Source organism: Mus pahari, chromosome 19 (assembly GCF_900095145.1).
Source record: "Mus pahari chromosome 19, PAHARI_EIJ_v1.1, whole genome shotgun sequence".
NCBI lineage: Eukaryota > Metazoa > Chordata > Mammalia > Rodentia > Muridae > Mus > Mus pahari.
Window position 1 is genome coordinate 85,421,481 of NC_034608.1, and position 18,407 is coordinate 85,439,887.

At 55.3% G+C, this 18,407-nt stretch overlaps 4 protein-coding genes across 5 annotated transcripts in view; 1 reads left to right on the forward strand and 3 right to left on the reverse strand.

The window, feature by feature from the left end:
* Positions 1–3,106: 3,106 nt before the first annotated feature.
* Rab3a (RAB3A, member RAS oncogene family) lies at positions 3,107–7,120 on the forward strand. Of its 2 annotated transcripts, none has more exons than XM_021218818.2 (5): positions 3,107–3,291; positions 4,259–4,486; positions 4,856–4,974; positions 5,549–5,673; positions 6,332–7,120. In XM_021218818.2, exons 2-5 carry the CDS (start codon positions 4,259–4,261, stop codon positions 6,520–6,522), a joined length of 663 nt encoding a protein of 220 aa, XP_021074477.1. In that variant the 5' UTR covers positions 3,107–3,291; the 3' UTR covers positions 6,523–7,120. The 2 variants fall into 2 exon arrangements, with proteins under 2 accessions (XP_021074477.1, XP_029387972.1); XM_029532112.1 differs by having other exon boundaries at positions 3,109–3,285; positions 4,258–4,486; positions 6,332–7,037.
* Positions 7,083–9,344, reverse strand: Mpv17l2 (MPV17 mitochondrial inner membrane protein like 2). Its single transcript, XM_021218819.1, has 5 exons — positions 9,124–9,344; positions 8,791–8,961; positions 7,816–7,892; positions 7,539–7,667; positions 7,083–7,454 (listed from the first exon to the last, which is right to left on the reverse strand). The coding sequence occupies exons 1-5, from the start codon at positions 9,308–9,310 to the stop codon at positions 7,416–7,418; spliced, it is 603 nt and encodes a 200-aa protein (XP_021074478.1). The 5' UTR covers positions 9,311–9,344; the 3' UTR covers positions 7,083–7,415.
* Positions 9,345–11,221: 1,877 nt separating this feature from the next.
* Positions 11,222–14,974, reverse strand: Ifi30 (IFI30 lysosomal thiol reductase). Its single transcript, XM_021218969.2, has 7 exons — positions 14,772–14,974; positions 13,320–13,502; positions 13,157–13,231; positions 12,985–13,077; positions 12,154–12,306; positions 11,571–11,624; positions 11,222–11,479 (listed from the first exon to the last, which is right to left on the reverse strand). Exons 1-7 carry the CDS (start codon positions 14,892–14,894, stop codon positions 11,414–11,416), a joined length of 747 nt encoding a protein of 248 aa, XP_021074628.1. The 5' UTR covers positions 14,895–14,974; the 3' UTR covers positions 11,222–11,413.
* Positions 14,975–16,501: 1,527 nt separating this feature from the next.
* Pik3r2 (phosphoinositide-3-kinase regulatory subunit 2) overlaps positions 16,502–18,407 on the reverse strand; it is an 8,864-nt gene continuing 6,958 nt past the window's right edge. Inside the window, exons 13-16 of the mRNA XM_021218968.2 lie at positions 17,922–18,098; positions 17,678–17,749; positions 17,393–17,563; positions 16,502–17,218 (exon numbers count right to left, since the gene is read on the reverse strand). Coding sequence (XP_021074627.1) covers positions 17,011–17,218; positions 17,393–17,563; positions 17,678–17,749; positions 17,922–18,098 — 628 coding nt within the window. The 3' untranslated portion in view covers positions 16,502–17,010. The remainder of the gene's footprint in view (positions 17,219–17,392; positions 17,564–17,677; positions 17,750–17,921; positions 18,099–18,407) is intronic.

The following is an 18,407-nucleotide window of genomic DNA, read 5'->3' on the forward strand; positions in this document are numbered from 1 at the left end:
TAGAAGACCGCTGCAGGCCTGTCTCCCATCAGTGAGGACCCCCGTCCGACAAGACAGGGCTTCTCAAACCAGTGTGCCGGCGCACCTCTCTTCACCATAGGCGTCCCCCAGTCAGGGTTCTCTAGAGTCACAGAACTTATGGGTAGTCTCTGTATAGTAAAGGAATTTGTTGGTGACTTACAGTCTGCAGTCCAGCTCCCAACAATGGTCAGCAGCAGCTGTGAATGGACGTCCAAGGATTTAGCAGTTGCTCAGTCCCGCAGGGCAAGCAGGCGAAGGAGACAGAGAGATTTCTTTCTTCCAATGTCCTTATATGGTCTCCAGAAGAAGGTGTAGCCCAGATTAAAGGTGTGTGCCACCAGGCCTTTAATCCCAGATGACCTTGAACTTGGAGATCCCCCTGTCTTAATCTTCTGGAGTTCATAGCCACTATTCCTCAAGATATCTATACCAAGATCCAGGTCAGAAACTTCTATCTCCCAGCCTCCAGATTGGGGTCACTGGTGAGCCTCCCAGTTCTGGATTGTAGTTCATTCCAGATATAGTCAAGTTGACAACCAGGACTAGCCACTACACCTACTCATTCTCTTGTGTAGAAAGTGAGTCATAACTAGTCTGTCAGAGCTTATACTGAGAGTGGGCACTGGTGCCCCCTGGCGGTATGACTGATTCCCTGTTTGTTTTCCAAACAGTTCTTTGGGCTTTTTGAGACAAGGTCTCATGGTCTCAAGTTCTAGTGTCTTGTTTGCCGCAGAGGATGACACTAACGTTATGTTATTTTCTTGCCTCCACCATTCAAGTGCTCAGCTAGGGTAACAGGCATGTGTCACAGGGTCCCTCCCTTTCCCTTTTCCCTCTGGGCCTGTAACTCTGCACCTGACCGAGGCCTCCAAGGAGCCAGAGTGGCAGGCGACTTCCTTTGTAAATATTATGACTCCAGCTATTCATTCCCTGGAGGCACAAAAGGCCATCTGGGGTCACACACTGGGACATTTCCTTCTTCCTTCCAGATGTTTTAAGAGGCGACCCTTAGAGATTTCTTGTTAAACAAAGTAGTATGTGTTCACTGTGGGAGAATTTGGAAGTCACCCAAGCCTGATGACGTGAATTCCGTCCCTAGGGCTTGTGCTGGAAGGACAGACCAACTTGCTAGGCTGTCCTGTGACACGCCCCTCTTTCCAACTCAAAGAAGCGAATATCACTTCGAAAGCTTTGACGAAGTTTTCCTCTGTCCCTGTTCTTCTGCCTGTGCTTTTGTTTTCCCAGGCCTTTAACACACACTTAACACACACGTTGCATTCTTCGAAGCAGCTGTACTGTCCTCACTCGGTAGCTTCCAACTCAGAGATTCCCAAGTGCTGTGTGATTAGGGGCTTCTGTTACCAGCAGTTTTCCTCACCCGTTTATAGTATGAAATAGGGTCTCACTTTGTGATCCAGGATGATGAAGAACTCACAATCCTCCTGCCTCAGCCTTCCAAGTGTTGTGACCTACTGAGCTACCGGCACAGTTCTCATGGAGCCCTTGCTTGGTGGTGGAGGCGAATGGGTTCCTCCCCTAACCTTATCCCTTGGGAATAAATCCAAATCAGGCTCCGGTGCCCCAGGCTCCTCCTGCACCCTCTCTGTCCTCAAACTTGGTCCGGGTCCCCACAGTAGCCTCCGCGTGGGCCCGGAGCTCGCTAGGTAATGAACTGATGGTCACTTTCTGTCTCTGCACGAAGTGCAGGGGAAGCAGAAAAGAAGCTTCCTCCAGCGGCCCCGGATTGGGCGGGGCTCCAGGCTCCTCGCGGGGGTGGCCGAGCATCCAGGCGACAAGTTATTCTGGTCCATTGGCGCCTCCGCAGCTGGCGGGGCGGTCTAAAAACGGGGCCAGGGCACGTTCCCAGTTCTGCTTCCTGTGGGAATGGAAGCGATGGGGACTCTGCCCGGCCGCACGGAAAGGAATAGGACAGACCCCAGATCCCCACTTTGGCAGGCAGATTTGCAGGAATGAGTCCTGTGTATCATAGCGGCTTGGAAGTCTGCATTTCTGCGCCCAGCTTCCTGAGACACAGGGTCACCCGGGTCCCAGTGTCCATATCATAAAGAAGCTACTCTCGAATCTTCGCTGCTGCCTTGGTCTTTCATTACAATTTTGGAAGACTTATGGGTCAGGGTACTTCTGAGCCCTAAGTGCGCAAGGACACAAGGGGTTCTCTGGGGACTCATCAGACCCTTTTCTCTTTGCACAGAACCGGGTTTTCTCTTTTATTTCTTTGCGACAGGGTTTTATGTGGATCAAGCTGACTTTAAGACACTGTAACTGAGGATGACCTTGGACTTCTGCCTCTCCTCTCCTTCCCCCCTCCTCCCAGTGCAGAGAACAGGGGCCTGGATCAACCCAGGTCTTTGTGTTACGATGCAGGTTCCCCACCAAACTGAGAATTATCCTCAGCCCATTAAAAAACAGTTCTTTCTTTTTTAAAAAAATTTTTTTATTTATTTGCTTGTTTATTTTGTTTTTTGAGACAAAGTTTCTCTTTGTAGTCCTGCTGTCCTGGAACTCAGGTTGTAGACCAGGCTGGCCTCGAACTCACAGAGATCTGCCTCCATCTCCCTTCTGAGTGCTGGGACTAAAACTTCTGTCTTGTCTTTAATGAGTTTTTTGAGCCCTAAAATGTATCAAGATGTATGCCTGCCATTCCAACACTTGTGAGGTACAGACGGGAGGATCAAGAGTTCAAGATCAGCCTCTGCTACTTGGCAAATTCGAGACCAGCTTGTTACATGAGACCATTTCTCAAAACAAAACCTAAACTCCTGAGTGCTTCACGTCTCAAAATCAAGGACTTATAACCACAAGTTTTCAACCAGAGCTAGGTCCTGGCTCAGCCTCTCCGCCCTTCAAACACCTAGCAGTCACCATTGGGCCTCTGAAGAGGTAGGAATCGCTGATTTGATATCCGGTCCGTCGCTCGAGAGCATCAGCCAATGAGAATTTCATGCCTCCCTAGAGCCCCGTCTTCCAGTAGCTTACTAGGCCCTGCCCTTCTTCGGCCTGCGCGGGCCAGTGTGGTCCCGCGGCTGTCGATGCAGTCCCTCCCCTAACGTCATAGCTTCGTTTGCATAGAAAGCTCCGCCCCTGGCTTTGCAGGACGTCAGCTAGGACTGCAGGGGCCTGAGCCTCCTCCGCTGCCGCCTGCAGCCCCCGCCGCCGCCTGCAGCCCCCGCATCCTCTTCTGGGGCCCGGTCGCCAGCGCAGTCGCCACGGTCGCCGTCGCCAGCGTTGTCTCAGCTTAGAGAGGACAAGGTGAGCGCAACCCAGGTCCAACACTGGGGAGCCCTCGTTTTACTGACAGCCGGGGAATCAAGGGGAGCGCAATTCGGGTGTAGTGGCTATGGGTCTCACATTTGGCATTCTGGGTCCCGCACCCCTCACCCTTAACCTGGCACCTGGAGCCCGGGCTCTGCGACAGAGGGGGAGGGGAAAGCCAGGCCTTGCGGGAGCCTTTGCGTGCTCGTGCTCGTGGGGTGAACACGCGTGTGCGCGCCCGATGGGCATGGAGAAGCTCGAGTGACCGCAGGACGCGCAGCGTGCACACTTGTGATACGTTGTGCGTGCATGGTTCAAGTATGTGCTCACACGCGTGTGGAGCCATTCGCGTGTGTGGTGTGTCCTCCCAGATGGCCAGGTACAATTGTGCATTGGTGCAGGGAACTGTGCTCACACATAGGCTTGCACACACCATACATGTCTGCTTGTTTCTCCTGTTAGCACCACTCTTGCATGCAGGGCAGGGGTTTGGGTCGGCCTGCCCTAGATGCTTCATTGTGCGTGCGTGTGTGTGTGTGTGTGTGTGTGTGTGTGTGTGTATGCGTGCGCGCTCTTGTGCTCGCGATTTTGTGCGTGTGAGCCCACGTTCATCCCGTCTTCATCACATGACGCGGCTATCTCAGGGCTCCAGTTCTTCCAGGAGAAGAATAAGGATGAGGGAGAACTGGGGATCCTCCTGTATTCATGTTCCCGTGTGGGTCTCTCCCCTGTGAGAGACTGATGGGAAGGCAGAGGAGGCTCAGTCTCCCCTCAGGGTACAGGGGAATCTGAGGTTCACAGCCTGCTTAAAACCTTGGTGCTGTCAAGGTCACAGCTCTGCCTATGCTGGGGGGGAGATTGGGCATGTGACATTGGGGGGGATCCTAACCTACCCCTGTGCAGTGCCCACCCTGTGCGTGGTCCTGCTGCTCCCCTCAGGCCCTCTGTGCCACGCCTCCCGCAGATGGCTTCCGCCACAGACTCTCGCTATGGGCAGAAGGAGTCCTCAGACCAGAACTTCGACTATATGTTCAAGATCCTGATCATTGGGAACAGCAGCGTGGGCAAAACCTCGTTCCTCTTCCGCTACGCAGATGACTCCTTCACTCCAGCCTTTGTCAGCACCGTTGGCATAGACTTCAAGGTCAAAACCATCTACCGCAACGACAAGAGGATCAAGCTGCAGATCTGGGTGTGTGGGGCTGGAGGGGAGATGTCTTCCCACCACCTGCCACCCCCCACAAAAGGAAGCTGAGGCTAGCCGTCGGCTGGCGCTGGGATTTAAGGCCTTCGTCTCCATCCCAGTATGAGCTTCCTGTTTTCCTAAGTCCCGTGCGCCCCCACTCCACTTCTGGCATAGTGTGGCACAGGGCATTTGGGCAGCACCCAGTACATGTTTGTTGAGTGACTAAGTGGCCTTCCAGTGACCCGTTTGGGTCACTGTCTGCTTTTCCTGACCCTCTGTCCCTGGGCCTCAAAGTGGTTGCTGGACAGCCTCGGAGCACGTTTTTTCCTGGGGGGCTGCCCTGAGACCCTTCTGACCTATCCCTCTTTCCCCCAGGACACAGCAGGGCAAGAGCGGTACCGCACCATCACCACTGCCTATTACCGCGGCGCCATGGGCTTCATCCTAATGTATGACATCACCAACGAGGAGTCCTTTAATGCAGTGCAGGACTGGTGAGCAGCCCACCCACTCAGAAAATACAAGGCTCTCAGAAGGCTGGGATTGGAGGCGACTGGAGCTGTGGCTTAGTTGGTAGGGTGCCTGCCATGTTCGTCCCCAGCATGGCCAAAAGACAACCAAGAGTAGGCCTCTGGTGGACAAACCATGTGGCTGTTCCCAAGGCTTGGGGATGTGGAAGCACACAAGGTAACCAGTAAGCTAGACAAGGGTCCTCCTCCCGCTGATCTCTACCCAGGCCGTCCAGGCAGGAGAACCACTTTAGCTCACTTGTCTGAGATTAAGTGATTCTCTGGCCAAGCACATTACCTCAAATGTGTGAGAACCTGGATTCCAGCCGCAGCACCAGAAATTAATTCCCCCAGGTCTTGACATTTGGTGTAGTAGACACCGGTCATCTTCCCAGCTTTGGGATGATGGAGAGGTCTGCGCGAGGTAGGCTGCGCTCGTGGGGAAAGCCTATCTCAGTTACCAAGGGGCAGTGGTCTCTCCTGCAAGGGCTAGATGGAGAGACTCGGGGATGGGGATGGGTCCTCCGGCTTCCTCTTCAGCCCCTGGCTGTCTCCGCAGGTCCACTCAGATCAAAACTTACTCGTGGGACAATGCCCAAGTGCTGCTGGTGGGGAACAAGTGTGACATGGAAGATGAGAGAGTGGTGTCCTCAGAGCGCGGCCGGCAGCTGGCTGACCACTTGGGTGAGTACTGAGGACTGTGGCCCTTGCCAGGCTGGACCAGGGACCTGGGTACCTGACAGCTACACACCCAGTGTCTCACTGATCAGGACATGGGCTTGAATCTAGGGGGTTCGCACTTAAGAAAACGAGGCCTTATCCAGGAGGCTTTGCCATGGGTCTTGATGGACATGGAGGTGCTTGCCATGTCAGCTGTCAGCCATCTGCTTCTTCAAGGGGCTGGGCCTGCGAAGTTTTTGAACTGGTAAGAGAAATGGGTGGAAGAGGCTAAGCCTGGCTTCCCAGAGCAGGCACAACATGCCTGTATGGGAAGGAAGGGTGGCTGGTATAGGCAGAGTGGTGACAGTGGTGCGTGATCGCCCCTTAGAGGGACTGTGGCTGTCACTGCACACTGAGCTGCCAACAAACCAGGCCATGGAGGTTGTGTGTCTCTGGAAAGGGACTTGGAGCCTGGCTGGGTGGCAGATGGAAGGGATGTCTCACTAGGGTGCTTAATATCATCCTGAGGGATGAGTAGTCATGGCTAGCTCCCCCAGACCAGGGTGGCCTCCTTTGGGACCCTTCAGTGCCTTTACAGAAGTGGGAGCAACCCTCAGAGAGAGCCTGTGAGTGTGTTTGGAAACTGCAGCTCTGTTGTCATCCCTCTATTTCCCCAACGTAGGCTTTGAGTTCTTTGAGGCCAGCGCCAAGGACAACATTAATGTCAAGCAGACATTTGAACGCTTGGTGGACGTGATCTGCGAGAAGATGTCAGAGTCCCTGGATACTGCAGACCCTGCGGTCACGGGTGCCAAGCAGGGCCCGCAGCTCACCGACCAGCAGGCGCCACCTCATCAGGATTGTGCCTGCTGAGCCACTTCCCTTCTCTGCTGCCAGGGGCACGTCCCCCTTCCCCAACTACCCTATTTATTATTGTAGCTATTTATTTATTTATTGAGGATGTGCCCCGAGCGCACCCCCTTCCCACCCTGTACATATCTCCACCCAGCTCTGCCGTGGTGTATCGTGGTCATTGCTGCTTCCTCTCCTTTACCCCCACCCCCATTTTGTTTTTGTAAGCCATCCCATCCACAGTTGTCAGTTGTGAAGAAGGGACCAGATGTCACTCTGCAGCAGGCTGATGGAAGATGGAGGGGCCTGCCAACCCCGAGGCTGGGGTGTTGCCATATGGACCACCTGGTTGACAGACGGCTTCCTGCTTGCCTGGGCCTTCTGCCTTATACTTTGGGATAGATGGGGTGTAGGGGAGATATTCACTACTTTGGGATACCCCCAAACCTGTTCTGACATCGTGAGTGTCAAACGTGTCCCACTCCTCCCTAGAAGTTATGAACACTACACACAGTCAATAAAGCGAATGGACCTTGCTGAGTCTGCTGGCCCAGCCCTTGCACCTACCCCACAAGCAGTCCTTGACATTAAAGAGAATTTAATGAATTTCTGCACCCTGCCCGGCCTTGCATCAAGTTTTTTGAGGCCAAACCAGACCCCACTTCAAGGCCGTGGAATGTGTCCAGGCAGATGGAGGACTTCATGGTCCCAGTGGAAAACCGGGTCGGGGGAGGGGGGAGGACAGCCCGTGCTGGCGCCTGTTCTACATGGGAACAGTCTCTGGTGGACTCAAGGGACTGCTGGTCCAGGGGCGGTCAGCCTGGGTTTTGGACATGGCCCAGAGCTTTTTGACCGGCTTCGTATCCTCCCGTGGGAGCGTGTCCATCGACCAACTCATCTGCCGGACTTCAGGTTCAGTCTGCGCAGCCCGGAGTCTGAAGGGGTTCAGGGGCCTGTCCGCAGCAGAGGGACAGTTACACAGGCACAGGCGGGAACCCACGCCCTCCCGCACTCCCACACCACGGGGTTGAGCTCACCCAGTACTTCAGATAGGACAGGTACGTGTCCCAGCCCAGCGTCAGCCCATTGATATAGGTGACTCGGAAATGAGACGGGATGAAGAGGAAGTTCACCAGCTGGGCAGCTGGCCACACACACCAGTCGGCCTGCGGAAAGGTGGGGAGACACCGTGAGGGCTGGGCGGCTACAAGGGGCAGGGCTTGGAAAGTGGGTGGAGCCAAGGCCTTGGGTGTGGGTCTAGAAGGTAAAGTGGGGGTGGAGCCATGTTGAGAAGGCCCATGAGGGCACGCCCACCTTGTAGAAGTCCCAGAATTTGGCCCGCAGCTCCTGGCAGCTCTCCTCTAGTGTCTGACCCTCCAGGCTGCCAAGGCCTGGGAAGAAGACCAAGAAGTGGTTGAAAAGGCTGAGGTGGCTGCAAGGCAGAAGCGGGGCAGGTCTCAGGCCGAGCAGCAGGCAGGCCCGGGGAAATGAGAGGTCGGTGAGAGGGAGCCTGAGTTACTTAGGAAAACAAGAATGCATGAGCCTAGGAGGTCACAAGCCCCATCGCTGTGTTAACAGGTACCTTGGTCAATTTGACTTAGCCTAGTTATCGGAGAGTCTCCGGGGGCTGTCTGCATGCATTGGCCTGTGGCATGCTTGTATAGATTTATGTAGTCAAGTTAATTGATATGGGAAGACCCAGGGTCCTGGACTGCTCAGGAGTGGTAAAATAGTCTGAACAGAGCAAGAAATCATGCAGTTCTCTCTGGCTGAGATGTGACTAGCTGTGTGTAGTTCCTGCCTGGTTTCTCCACAACTGTAGCTGAAAAACCCTTTCTGGTCCAGATTCCTTTTGGTTAGGGTTTTAGAAAGCCTGGAGTGGTGACACACATTAACCCTAGCACTCAGGGAGCAAGGCAGGCACAATCAGCCCGGTCGACACAGAGATGCTCAGGCCAGTTGGGGCTACACGTGAGTCTCTGTCTCAAAATGGGGAGCAGGAAACTGGGCTACTGGCCAGTTGGTAGCAAACTCAAGGCAGCCCGAGTCCATGATGCCTCCTAGAAGCAATCTCAGTAGTCGGGAGGCAGAGGCAGGTGGATCTCTGTGAGTGAGACCAGCCCGGTCCTCAGAGCCAGTTCCTCCAGGACAGCCAGGGGCTGCCCAGAGAAACCTTGTCGGGGGTGGGGGGCGAATAGAAGAGAAGAGAAGCCCCGTCAGCACTCCCCTAAGCACAAACCAGGCTCTGCCCATCACAACTTCTGAAGTCAAAGTCCTGCTGCTCCTTACCCAGGAAGTACCAGACGCCCAGTATGGGAGATGCCACCGTTTGATCCACTAGCACCTTCTTCATCACGCTCGGGAGGCTTCGTAGGCCCGACGCGGGGAAGAGGCGGTCCAACCACAGGTACCAGAAGTGTAGGAAGGGACCCATGCTGCAGCCCACGGCGAACATGCTGGCTGCGGGACAGGGAGAGTCGTGGCAGAACCTCCTGGCGAGGTGCAGGGAGACTGACAGGACCCATCAGAGTGGGTGCCAGGTCCCAGGAAGGTGGGTGCCCGGCCCAGGTGACCGATCGGACTCTCGGGGGTCCGTCTCCTTCGCGGACCGGTCCCGCTCACCTGAGCGCCGCGCGCTGAATCTCTGTCCAGGCCGCGCGCGCACTTCCCAGGCCTGTCGCGCGCCATCGCCCGCGGCCATGAGCGCGCCGCAGCCCAGTGTGTTGGTGACGAGCAGCGCGCGGCCCTGGAACAGCGGGCGCCCCGCAGCCAGCGCCTTGCGAGCCCAGTGCCAGCCTCCCGGAGCCATCGCCGCTACAGACACCAGGGAGCCGCGGCAGCCCGAGCGCAGGCCCCGCGCCAATCACATGCCCCGCCGAAGAACCGCCCTATTCAGAACGGACCAATCCAAAACCCCAAAGCTCCTCTCGAAGGAAGTGACCAATCGTCCTCAAGCGTTGCGGCAGGCCGCTCAAGCCGAACACGGAAGTCCTATTTTGCTTTACCCACCCTTTTTCCTGCTCTCAGCGGACCAATGGGCGAGCGCACATGGGCCTCCCACCCTGAGCCGAGCTGGCCAATCGTAGGTCGTGGCATCCCCCCTCGCCGCCTCGCCCACAAAGCCTCCTGGGAATGGGCGGGGCGAGGGGGCATTTGCAAAGCTGCGGGACTTGACCTTGGCGTGACCTCTCCTGAGCCAGCGAAGCTGCACAGGCAAGTTCGTAGACACCGGTCTAACCTCAGCTATTTGAGACCTGTGCTCAAGCAGCCCGGGCTGACCTTGAACTACTACTACTGCCTCCACCGCCGCGCCACCCCTCTGCGTTTCGAAGACTGAATAGGAGTTCATTATGCAAAATTCACGTCTTGATCTTCTCACAGCAACTTTGTGGCGCTCCAGAAACAAACATCCTTACTTCCTTTATTCTTTAACCCTACACAAGCCACTAAACTGTTCTCCAATGCCCAGGTTTTTGAATATCTCATCTGCCTTTCCCAGGAAAGTCTTATTTTTTCCTACAGTAAACACATCCTCCCAACTCCCTTCAAGTCTCTGCCCCATCATGGGTTTTATAGCTACGGTTTATCCATGAATTTCTGTTCTGCCTAAGGAACTCCTATCATTCTTCAAAGCCCGATTCTAAAATGCCTATCCTCCTTATACAGACTCTACACATCCCATCCTTCCAGCCTTCATTCCTCCCCCTGGTCCATCCCCGGCTTCATTAAACTGAGACAGGGTTAGTTCTGCATTTCCTGGACAGAGGACTCATTGGTAACTGGTCCTTGGCATCTTAAGGTGTGAAGGTCAATACTGTTAATCTAGAGTCACCTTGAAGACAAGCTCCGGGGGCATATGAGATGGTTGGTTTAGAGCAGCGGTTCTCAACCTTTTAATATAGTTCCTCATGCTGTGCTAACCCCAGCCATAACGTTTTGTTGTTAGGTAATTTTGCTACTGTTATGATTTGTAAATATCTGATATGTGACCGCTGTGAAAGGGTTGTTTCACACACACACACACACACACACACACACACTCCCGCAGGGGTCTGGACTCCCAGGGTGAGAGCAGCTGGTCTAGATTGCCTTAGCTGAGATGAAAAGATTCCCCCAACCCAGAATGTGGGTGGCACCATCCTATGTGCTGGAGTTCTGGATAAATTAAAAAGTTGCAAGTGTCTAAGCAGTGGAGGCCCACACCTTTAGTCCCAGCATTCAGGAGGCAGAGGCAGGTGGATCTCTGTGAGTTTGAGGTTAGCCTGCTCTACAAAACAAGTTCCAGGACAGCCAGGGCTACATTCTGTCTCCACCCAACCCCTCCCCCAAATAGGATAAAGTGGGTGGAGCATCAGCATTTGCCTGCCTGCCTCCTGACTGTGCATACGGTGTGACTTCAAGCTCCTGCCTGGACTTACACAGACACACACACACACACACACAAACACACACACACACACACACACAAACACACACACACACACACACACACACACACACGATGGGCTATAGATTTTCACAAGGTGAGTCAGCACACACCCTTCCTTCCTTAAGTAGCTTTTGTGTTTTGTTACACAGTGAAACAAGTGACTCACAGAGACTGGCGGTTTTTGGCTTTTCAGATGAGGCCTGAACTCCAGGGTCTGCAGCATTAGAGCTGAGCAGGGTCACAGCTCCACATTAAAGACAAAACACAAACTCCAACTCTAGGAAAAAGGAGTCGCAGGAATACAGATGATTTATTCTATGAATTTAAATTTAGCACCATTTGAAACTAAGGCAAGATCTCTGTCTGTGAGAAGTTTCGAGTCTGAGCTTTGTGGGACATGGGCAGGGTTTTCCTGACTGGGCAGCGGCTCTCTCAGGTTCTCAATCTGAAGAAGCTGGGCGGCTTTTCCTGGGACGATGACCTTCACTTATAGCAGACCTCCCTGGGGGAGTCGGCAATGGAGGAGCAGATGTCTGGCTTCTCCGTTCCCTGGAGGGGGATGAAAGGCTAGGAATGAGGGACCTCTGGGGAGACTCATTCCCCCCCCCCAGATGAACCCCATGATTCGTGCCCAGCTTACCTGGTACAGCTGACAGACTAAGCTCAGGAGCTCGCTAGGGTCCTTCACAGGTTTCTGCATATCACAGGAGACATGGTTAAGCACAGCTGGGGAAGGGGCATGCGCCTGGGAGCTGAGGTAGGAGGATCACTGAGAGTTCCAGAACAATCTCACTTGCACCTAGGCAGGGTTGATTTGGGTCACCAGAGTACAAAGACTCTTGTGTGAGGCCCAGAGCTCAAAATGGGGTATCCTTGTTGTCTTTTGTTATTTCGGCTTTGGTGTCTTTTTTCGAATTAAAATATTATTTTTAGATTTGTTTATCTTATTCATGTGTAGGGATGTTTTGTCCACAAGTATGTCTGTACACAATGTTTATGTAGTACCCGTGGCGGCCACAAGAGGGCAGTAGATCCCTGGAGCTGGTGCTGGGACTCAAACCCAGGTCATCTGCAAGAAGGGCCAGCTTTCTTAAGTGCTGAGCCTGGAGTCACTGATGTAGCAACACTCACTGCTGGGACCACACCACCATGCCCACCTTTCTCCGTGACTCTGGGGTTTTGAACTCAGCCTGTGCTGCCCTGACCGGCTAGAGAGCTCTTACCTCATTGACCAGCACCCAGGGCACATACTCGTGGGGTGGGTGTAGGGCATCTGTGAGCTGGGCGTTCTCATGCATGAGCTGTGTGCCCCGTTTTCCTGTGGCACACTCCATGATACTTTCTGGTGGCACCTCTGGAGCATACACCTGCAGGCACTGTGAGGAGAGGGGAACACATTGCTCAGTTCCCTTGTCATTTTGTCATCAGCCTCCAAGTGGCCCCAGACAAAGCTCCCCTCTCTCACTGTCTGTCTGGGCGGAGGTTCCTTGAAGCTGAGTTTTTGGTTGCTCTCGCCTCCCAGTAACACCGGATTTGCAGCCTCTGCCCCTTGGTATCTCATTATCTCAGGTCCTCCTTACATGCCGATCCCTCTGCTGGCAACACCCTACTGTTCCTTGGTGTCTCCTCGGTGCTCAGCCTCCTTGACGCTCCAGTCCCACCAAAGGAGCAGGGCTGGGAGTGTCCCACAGGCTCCAGGAGGCTGGGAGACCTGACCTCTGTTTGATAAGCCACAGTAGTGATTGGAGAGTTGTGAATCAACCTTTGGATGTTATTTCCCACAATGCCCTGGGAAGCAGGCTCGGCCTGGCTTATCTCATGTCACCTATGTCTTGTGTCTACAAATAGTGAAGATCCCAGGCTCTGCTCATAGACCTACAAGTTTTCCTGCATAGAAACTGCATGGGGAAAGTCGCGCCCAGGGCTAGGGGCGTGGCTCAGGGTGGAGCCCTGCCTAGTACCTCCCAGTGAGGGCCAGGGGCGTGGCTCAGGAATGGATTCCCCTGCCTAGATATTGGAGGCCTGGCGACACAACCTCCCACCCAGCAACTCACCGGTCCCAGTTTCTTCTCCATATCCTCCATCTCCTCCATACAGACGATAGTTAGGAACGCTGCATCCTTTTCCAGCTTATCCAGCAGACAGGCCTGGAGAGGCAGGCAAGTATTGTCCGGAGAAAGTGGCCAACCCCGCCAACCTCCACCGCAGGTCCGCACTCCAGCTTACCTCCACCTTGTTCAGTCTACACTCCAGCTCCCCGTGCTGGCACGTGAACTCCCACGTACCGCTGACATTTCTCTCCTGCAAGATAGCGTTGGATCTTGGTGAGCTTAGGTGACCAGGCGTCCCTGTCCCTCCTGCTTCAGTTTCTTTGCCCCGCCCCCAGCACCTGTGCGTTCCCGTAGGGCACCAGGGTGATGTTGATGATTTCCATCACCATCAGCCAGGTTGGGAACAAATCCCGGACGAGGAAGTAGCGACAAGCTCCACACAGGGACTCATAATAGAGGCTGACACTGACAGGCGGTGCAGGGGGCACCGGGCGTGGCCCCAAGAGGCACAGGTCATGGGCCTGAAAGGAAAAGAGGTGTCTGGTGAGGTGTGGCCCCGGTCATCACCAGGCTTCCGAGCCCCGTCACCCCTCACGAGGGCAGCCCTATGCCAAGACGCTTATAGTTCGTTCAGCCTTGTGGCGCTTTGGACTAGAGGTTCTTTGCACATGTTGGGTGAGCGGTCTCCCAATGAGCCACGCCCCGGGCCCTCTGAGGTTTTCTAGACTCTAGATGTGTTCCGCAATCACAGTTTATCTACAAAACGGAACCTGACAGGCACGGAACCTGACAGGCTCTCAAACAGTAGATGCTCAGTGAATGCACAATCTTTAACTATATTCAGGAAGTGCTAAGACAGCACTAGCACCCAGCACCCGGGAGGCAGAGGAAGAGTCTGAGGCCAGCCTGGTCTACATAGTTAGTTCCAGGACAGCCAGCGCTACACAGAGGCTCTGTCCCCTCCACAAACAAAACAGAAAACCAAACCAAATCAAAATAAAGTAAAATAAAGTAAGAGAAAAATAAGATATACATATTTCTAGTTGCTGCTCTCTCTCAGCCTTGTCTGAGAGACGCACACTCTGAAGCCAAATACATGTCCTCTCGCTTGATCTCTCTCCCTCCCTCCTCCCTCCCCTCTCTCCTAATTTTGCGCACCACAGCCGAGCTGATGCCTGTCACCCACGAAGACTCTATTTATTCTTCCTCTCCAGGGACCCAGGGAAACTTCACCCAGTGTGACGCCCGACTAGACACAGGAGGTGCCAGATGCGGGCAGAGACTTCCGGTCCCCGGGGAGGGCGGGCCGAGTCTGAGCAAGGATCTAGGTGTGCGGGGCATGTGCTTGCTCCAGATCAGAAGCACGCTAGTCCCCTCTCTTCTTCGGCTGGAACGCACACCGTAAGCGACAAGAATTGCGTGAGGGTGGAGACCAGACAGTGGCTCAACAGGTGTGGAGCAGAACACCCCCCCTACACCTACACCCCGTGCGCGCGCCCATCCCTCAGCTCTTGACTCAAACATATACGGTAGGTGGTTGGTAAATGCTCAGGCAAGGCGGGCAGGGGACAGCTGCAATTTTCAGACCTGAGACGGGGAGGGGAAAGGACGTGGACACGGTACTCAGAGTCCAGGGATTGGATTAGGGGTGGCGGCCCTGAGCGTGACAGCTTTCCCTGAAGACTTTGGAGTTCCCCGAAATGAGTTCACGGAATAAGTGCAGAGAAGTCCCTACGCTGACAGACTGGCGGGCATCTGACCCTGGTCCCTTCCAGCGTCGCGGTCCCTACCTTGCAGGTGGTTGCGCCCTCGGAGGATACTTGCGGCAGGGACGCAGTGGCTGCTCTGGGAACCTCGAGTGGGAACAGCAGAAGCAGAAGGGACAAAAATGGTAGGATCGGAGACCAGGACATGGCTACGGAGGAAAAAGCTGGCAGGACTGCTTGGTCAGGCCAGGAAGGCGGGAGACTTTAAGCAAGTGGAGGCCCCACCCACTAAGACCACGCCCCATCCAGGCTCCTTCTAACCCTGGGCCTCCTTTCCTGAAGGCTCCGCCCCGGCCAGGTGCTGGCTCCAAATCACGAGGCCACAAGACTGTCCAGCCTCCGGTCCTCCGCGGCTAGCATGTCTGGTCACGTGAGGCTTTTGGATCAGTGATGGGAAGGGGGACTCCAGACAGTGACCGACCGAGGGACAGGAGGCAGAGTCCTCATGCTCTTCCCTTTAGCCCAGCGGAGGTGGGGGAATGACACATTCTCATCACTAATTCTTACTGCCATCACTCCAGGTCATGGCAAGCCAGCCCCGCCCGGCACATCCCCCCACCTCCGCTGATTCAGGCCGCAGTAAAGAAGCTAGCTCAGGCAGGGCAACTTCCCATCTCTAGTTCTGGGCCCTGGCTTGGGTTGAGGACATAGCTGAGGTACTTGCTTCCAGCAACTGAGTGTGTGGGTGGAGATATGCCTGGACTCCAGGACACCGTCCATCAGCTGCGCTTTCCCAGTCTGTGAAATGGGGTGCCAGTGACACACGACTGTGGATAGCGTCGCCAGGAAAGGATCATGCCATGATGAGAGCCTCAGCACCAAGTCAGTTTGAGAACTGAACACTGGGTCCCTGGAGCAGTGACAGGCCACAGAGCAGCAGCAGGAAAAGCCCCAGCTCCAAGCGTGAGAAACCCTGGCTTTCTGTGTAGGGGACAGCAAGCCAGAGCGGACGGACGGACGGCGACTCCAGAGCTCCACAGCTGATAGGGATGGTTACATGCTGAGGGGCTCTGTTCTAACCAAGACTTGACTCCACCCCCAACCCCCTGCAAGCTGGGCAGAAACCGCCCCTGAGCCACGAGTACGGGTAACATTTGTTTTTTCTTTTGTTGATTTGTCTCCCCAGCTAATAAGCTTGTGATTGTGCCCCGGCGTCCCAGGCTCTGGAATCACAAGGTGCGTTTGTCTTAGGTCACTTGCAGGAGGCAGCATGGACCGAGGCCATCTGAACCCATAGGGTAGTGGGTCAGGGACGGGCTCTGTCCATTACTGTCCTGAGTCCAAAAGCGCTGCCACATGGTGTAGTAACACAGGCTGGTGCAGACTGGAGGGGGCTGTAGCACTCAGCAAAGAACTCATGGGCTTAAGTCTTGATGTGTCCCTACCCTAGTGCAGGACTCCTAGGTTTCTCAATTTTGCCAATGAGCACAGGTCCTGGGGGCTTGTCAGCAGGTGTGCAGAGGGCCAGAGCTTGGTCTCCCCTCACAAATCGGGGAGACTAGGGACAGGCGACACCCGCCTGGGTGGCTGGAGAGTTGTTGCCTCCTTTCTTCCTGATGAGGAAGTTAGGGACAACATGGGCGTCACAGCTTGTCTGTCCAAGCACCCTGGAGCTGGGGCAACAGAAGAGGGACTGTTCATGGGTTTAGGGTCCCTGGCAGGCCAGGATATGGGTATGGGGCATGGTCACTAGCAGGACAAAGTCTGTTGTTCACAACAAGGGTTAGGAATTCCAGTCCCCAAAGACACGCAGCCAACAGGTACAATGTTTCATATTCATATCAATAAATGTACCGTACAAAACCCGCTGCCCACCCGCCCTGGGCAGGTACGGGGTCCAGGGAGCAGGGACACACCCAGGGCCCTTGTCCCAAAGGGGAGGCACAGCCTGGAGAACACAGCGCAGGGCCTGGGCGAGGGCCGGAGTTTGTATTTTGCCCGCCAGAGGGGGGAAAGATTCTTGGCAGCTGCGGGGTAACCCCCTGTGACTGGTTTCACTTCGACCTTAAGAGGGGAAGTTGGGGTCAGCGGGGCGGGTCCCGCCCGGCCCCGAGTGTCCAGGCCTGAGTTCCTGGAAACCACCTAGCGCAGTTCCTTTCTAACCCCGGGGATATGGCTTGAAGAACTCGGGGCACCCAGGCCAGTGGCCCCACAGCCTCTGTAAACATGGCAGGCGCAGCGGGAGGGATGGCCTCCTGCGCGTGTTCACCAGGGGAGGGGATCTGGAGACAGACATGGACAGGGAGGCAGGCGAGGTGGGCGCTCAGCGTGCTGCAGACGGTGGGCCAGGCCCGGGGGCACGCACAGGGTGTGCGAGGGTGACGGTAAGCGCGTCATTGTGCTGCACGAGCGATGCGTGCTGGTAGTGCAGCACCAGCTCCTTCAGGGACCCGTACAGGTTATAGGGCTCTGCGAAGCCGAAGCCAGTGGCCGTGCGGTAGATGACACAGTGCTTCGTGTCGCCGTCCACCCTGTGTGGCCAAAAGAGCTGTTCAGAGGAGAAGCCATGCCTGTCTCTCCACACAACCTGCTCCTGCCCTTCTTCACTGCCAAGCTCGACAGAGCCCAGCACACATGGGTGCTCAATGCACACAGTGGGTTCGCAACACAAATGACTCAGCCCCAGCCAATAGCCCAGCACTCACACCACGGAGCATGCGTAACAGCCCCGCTGGCTGCTCTCCCGGATGAGGAAGGTCCCATCTCTTTTGCCACTCAGCATCTCCTCCGCCTGTGTGCGGTTGATCTTGCCCACGTACCACGTGCGCTCCTCGTGGTGGGGGAGGGCGTCCTCATCCTCCATCAGTGAATACTGGCTGTGGGATGAAGCAGGAAAGGAGCCACTGCCTGGCGAGCTCCCATCCTCCACCACCAACGCAAGTACCCCTCCCTTTAAGAAGTCCTTTTGCCCCTGGCAGCACATCACTCACTCCTCAGTCTCATTCTTGATTCCCAGCCATTCGTTGATCTTCCTCTGTCGGGCACCTTTCTGGGTGAGCCACCTGACAGGGGAGAGGTAAGTGAGCAATGCAGGGGAAACTGAGGTAAACCAGAGTGGGTTCCAAGTGCAGTATCTCTGGCGGCCCAAAGGGGCGCCCGGAACGTGGTGGTTTACCCAGCACTGCAGTGATGCGCACGAGCGCCCCCTGGTGAGCAAGAGAGGGTGCGACTCACACGAGGTACTGGTCCCTTATCTTGCGCAGCTGCATGAGGTCAGGTTTGAGGCTGTTCATGCGCTTGTCGATCTCACGGTTGTCTGAGGCCTGCGCCCGCAGATCCTGCTCCAACTTCGTGCGGCTTTCGTGTATCTCCGCGATGCGAGACTTGAGTCGCTCAGAGTTCAGCAGGATCCTGAGGAAAAGGGCAGGGCGAACTCCTACGCACCCTCCAAATTCCATTTCCACCGATTACCAGCCTTCTCAGTGAGAGCCACCTTCCATTCCCTCTTGCCCTGTGGCCACCAGAGAGGATGCACAGGAGCCCCGCACCTCTGCATCTTTTTCTTATTGCCCTCCCACCGCACCTCTGCATCTCCTCATTGCCGTCCCATCGCACCTCTGCATCTCCTTCTCATTGCCCCCACCGCACCTCTGCATCTCCTTCTCACTGCCCTCCCGCCGCACCTCTGCATCTCCTTCTCACTGCCCTCCCGCCGGAAGC